This window comes from Salmo salar, chromosome ssa11, assembly GCF_905237065.1.
Source record: "Salmo salar chromosome ssa11, Ssal_v3.1, whole genome shotgun sequence".
Taxonomy (NCBI): domain Eukaryota; kingdom Metazoa; phylum Chordata; class Actinopteri; order Salmoniformes; family Salmonidae; genus Salmo; species Salmo salar.
In genome coordinates this window covers 22,710,001-22,714,359 of record NC_059452.1, presented here as the reverse complement: position 1 = coordinate 22,714,359, position 4,359 = coordinate 22,710,001, and the positions used below count along the sequence as shown (strand labels likewise).

The window sequence follows — 4,359 nt, the reverse complement described above, 5'->3', positions numbered from 1 at the left end:
CACACACACACACACACACACACACACACACACACACACACACACACACACACACACACACACACACACACACACACACACACACACACACACACACACACACACACACACACACTTTTCCTCGTGGGAGGGCTTCAGTAGGGAAGCAAATGACTTCCAAACCACAGAGCCCCTGTTCCCTGACACGACTCTTTTGCCATGTTGGAGGAAAGTGAGCGGAACAGGGAGGCAGTCACAGAGGAGCTGGGGTGTCATTCCGACCAGTTGGTTGCCAGTTTGGAGGGAAGTAAGCAGAACCGGGAGGGAGATGTCTTCCAAATGACTGGGAGACAGCCAGTCACTCAGAGAGATGCACTGTGGTGGGATTATTAATATCTGGTTGGGTTGCCAGGTTGGAGAAAATGTAGCAGAACAGGAAGTCAGAAAGAGAGAAGCTCTGGTGTGTCAGAGTAAGAGCTGGCTTTGTTGCCATGTTGGAGAAGATGGAGCAGAACAGGAAGTCAGAAAGAGAGAAGCTCTGGTGTGTCATTAGAGTAAGAGCTGGCTGGGTTGCCATGTTGGAGAAGATGGAGCAGAACAGGGAGGCAGACAAAGAGAGAAGCACAGTGGTGTCATTAAGATTAATGGAGAAGGGAAGCAGCCTCAGGGTGGCTGTTAAAGAGATGAGGGGATGAGAGGACTGTGACTGCTTACAGGAGCAGAGCTAGCACAATGCAGGCTAGTTAGAGACACAGCTGGATTGACGGTCGTTACTGTTTATGTGTGTTATTGTTATTATGCTACACTGGTGTGAGTTTGAGTTAACTGGTTTTCACTGGGGAGTCCGAAGGTGTGTGTGTGTGTGTGTGTGTGAGAGAGAGAGAAAGAGCTCTGTCTGTGTGTGTGTGTGTGTGTGTGCGTGCGTGCGTGTGTGTGTGTGTGTGTGTGTGTGTGTGTGTGCGTGCGTGTGTGTGTGCGTGTGTGAGAGCTCTGTGTGTGTGTGTGTGTGTGTGTGTGTGTGTGTGCATGCGTGCGTGCGTGCGTGTGTGTGTGTGAGAAAGAGCTTTGTGTGTGTGTGTGAGAAAGAGCTTTGTGTGTGTGTGTGAGAAAGAGCTTTGTGTGTGTGTGCTTGTGTATGTACTTTCATGTTCCAAAGTTCTTTTAGCCTTAAGTTGCAGTGTGGCATCCATTTGGCTGCATTACAACTTACTGAACTGCTCCACATACAACATGGTCTCTTCATCCGTGTGTGTGTTCATGCATGATTGTTTTTATCTCTGTGAATGTGAATTAGTCCTGCACATTGCTTGCTGAGATCTGAAGGGACTTGTCTGACACCAGACTGTGTGGTCCCTGTCAAGGTCTTCCATCCCATGCAGTGTAGAGGGGGGCAGGCTGAACTTAATCCCCAAAACAGGTGTGGCTAGTGGGGCTGCACCCTACAGCCGTCCCCTGAGGATCCAGGACAAGTGTAAACTGTACAACACAGGTAACAGCCATAGACAAAATACAAGACCCATTCTGTTGTAGCCGCACCACTTAATCCCGCAATGAAAGAGACATTGGGGAGAATTGGAAGAAGCAAACATATTTCAGATAAATGCTTTCAAGATTTTGACTGCCTGCGGTTATTATAATGATTCTGTTTTAAGAACAGATACAGATTCTGCTTCAATGTGTCATGCATCTTGCACAGCTCTCACAAATGCTTGAACAATGGCACACATTGTGCAACTCAGGATCCTGCTGCCTTACAAGTTTTTTCTTTCTCTTGTAAATTTGTCTGGCTGTTTATTATGTCGATATAGCCTATTGTAATTACATTCATTGTTTGTAACATTTAGCATAAAGTGTATATTTACATGACAGCTATGGCATGGGAAGTCGTGCAATGCAATATGTAGGCTGGTTTGTGGCGTGTGTAAATATTTCCATATATCAATAGCTCATGGATCTATGCATTACGTGTGAAAACGTTATCACTGGTATAGCAGTTTAAAACCAATACCTACTCTAATTATAGGCTAGAGCTATTCTAATCCCACTGGATCTAAACATCAATAGGCCTACACGGTAATGATTGATATGATATGATGAAGTTTTTCTTCGACAAATACGTCATTTGGTTAAGAAACAATGAGACGCTTTCCTCGTTTATCAGTTAGTTCTGCTGGGAAGGTTTGAATATGGGGGAGCAGCGGCGAGTGTATCTGAAAACTGATCCGGTGAATTGGAGATGGCGCTGTGTACAGTGTGAGCGAGTTAACAGCCAAAGTTTTCAGAGCGCAGGAAAGTTCGTAGGAGAGGTGACCCGTGATTCTAACAAGAGTTTTCTTCTCACATTACCATCGGGTTCGCAGTGCTATACTGCGGACTGGAGACACTGCGTTTCTGCTCAATGTTTCATGGACGGTTTGAATAGATAATCTCTAACGGAATACTTGAGAGCCAGGAATTTAATCTACGGTTCGCTGCCTGTTCTGCAGTTTCAATGACCTATCGGCTATTTTATCACAGTGAGTAGGCTGAACGCGATACGCTGTCTTGTTGTTGCATAGCCTACTTTTGTAAAGGTGTGAGTCTGTTAGAATGAATTACCGCTTTTGGTATTATGTCATGTAGTCTGGGGTGTTTTTAGAACTATGAATGACCCCCGTGACAAGGATTCAATACCGATATCTCGGAAACACCGACTCATGGCTGCAGCCATGCCTGGGGCTGAGAGCCCATTGTACGGCAACACTTCCAGGTCTGATCGGAATGGGATAGGATTGGTTCACTGTTTTATTTGTGGAAGCGGCGTTTCGCCCGGAAAAGAATTGAGATTACAAGTGAAATATCCGAAAGAGAACGGTCCGTTTTTCCCGTTTTTAGAAAACCAGGAGCCAGCGCCGGGGGCATGTGAAGTCAGCCCGGATGGACACGCTATGGTGTGCGCCGTGTGCCACTGTTTTCTGGGGGAGCAGTGGAACTCGTTCGAGCGGACTAGGACACCCATAGAGAAGCGTATGTACTGGCTGAAGAGGCCGTACCAGTGCGACTCTCGGCGGATACCACAGGAGTGGAACATCTCCTATGACCTGGAGCAGAGAATCAGTGTCAGCAGCCAGAATTACGACGGGAACGAGTCGGATTTCTCCTCTTTCTCGGAAAACGAGAACATGTCAGACCAAGAACTGGATTTAGTAGACCGCGCCAGTGTGAGCAAGGAGAAGTACAAAACATCTGGCAGCAACAGCAAAACTCCCAGAAACGGTAACAGGAAGAACAACAACAGTGTTATCAGTGTTAAAAGCAGCCCTGACTCTCAACGGGCTATCCGCTATCCCGTGGGTGTTTACCAGGCACAAGACTCGCCGAAATCGGATAGTGCCATGCCGCCCAGGCGCGGTGCTAAAATGATGAATAATCTCTCTCAGTCATCAGTATCTCTGGCCCAAGAGATTGTGTCCCAGAGATGCTATGACAGCTCTCACGTCGACACACCTGTGCAGGACAACGGGATCATTATGCGCAACAGGCAGTGGCTAGCGGAGGGGAATGTCAGACACGCTGACCCGCGCCCTCTCCAACGCGCAGCTGATAGCAGCTGTAGCTTAGCCAGGCATCCCTCCCTCATATTCCACCAGAAAGGAGAGGATCTCGCTGATGCTGCCGACGGACTATCACCCATTGGCGCCGCTGTCACCTCTAGGCGCGACACAGCAGCACCTAGAGAACGTGTTCCGGGCAAGTTTATAGCCTCTGACAACTCTGACAACGACCACGAGATCAATATAACCAGTGACGACGACCGCGAGGTGTTTGAAGAAGCTGGCAGCAGCAGAGAGAGGGTATTGGCCCTGCTGAGACCACCCAGGGACGCTGCAGGGAGGGTCATTGCCATGCCCCAGAGTGGTGCCAGTGGTGGTGCCAACAGGAGTACCAGTCCCGAGGAGTGTGTGTGTTACATCTGCGGCAGCGGGCTGTGGCAGGGCGGGAGGTTCTGTGTGTCTGTGCAGAAGCAGGAGAGGGCAGCCAGCGAGCCCTTCTTCCCCTTCCTGTGGTTACACAGCCCTCCCCCTGGCGCCATACCCCTCACCCCGGGGGGCACCACCCTGGTCTGTGCCAGCTGCCACACCTCCCTAATGCAGCAGTGGCAGGGCTTCCAGCTGGCCGACGTGCCCGTTCTCCAGCGCCTCTACGTGGTCCCCCTCAACCAGGGCTCCTCCACCCCTGCACCAGCCTCGGGCCCCCCTCCCTGCATCACTTCCCAGGAAAGGCACCCCTTAGAGCCCCTGGACCGCCTACCTAAGTCTCAGGCTTCCTGTGAGGCCTGTTTCCTCTGTGGCCAGGAGTGCGGGCAGAATGTGAGGGTGGCACATGCACGGGTCGGCATGG

The 4,359-nt window shown here is 50.1% G+C and overlaps 1 protein-coding gene across 1 annotated transcript in view; it reads left to right on the top strand.

Annotated features, from left to right (window-relative positions):
• The first annotated feature begins 2,151 nt into the window (after positions 1-2,151).
• Positions 2,152-4,359, top strand: part of LOC123725140 (uncharacterized) — a 118,417-nt gene continuing 116,209 nt past the window's right edge. Inside the window, exon 1 of the mRNA XM_045689187.1 lies at positions 2,152-4,359. This exon is cut by the window's right edge and continues 878 nt beyond it. Within this exon, the coding sequence (XP_045545143.1) occupies positions 2,622-4,359 (1,738 nt within the window). The 5' untranslated portion in view covers positions 2,152-2,621.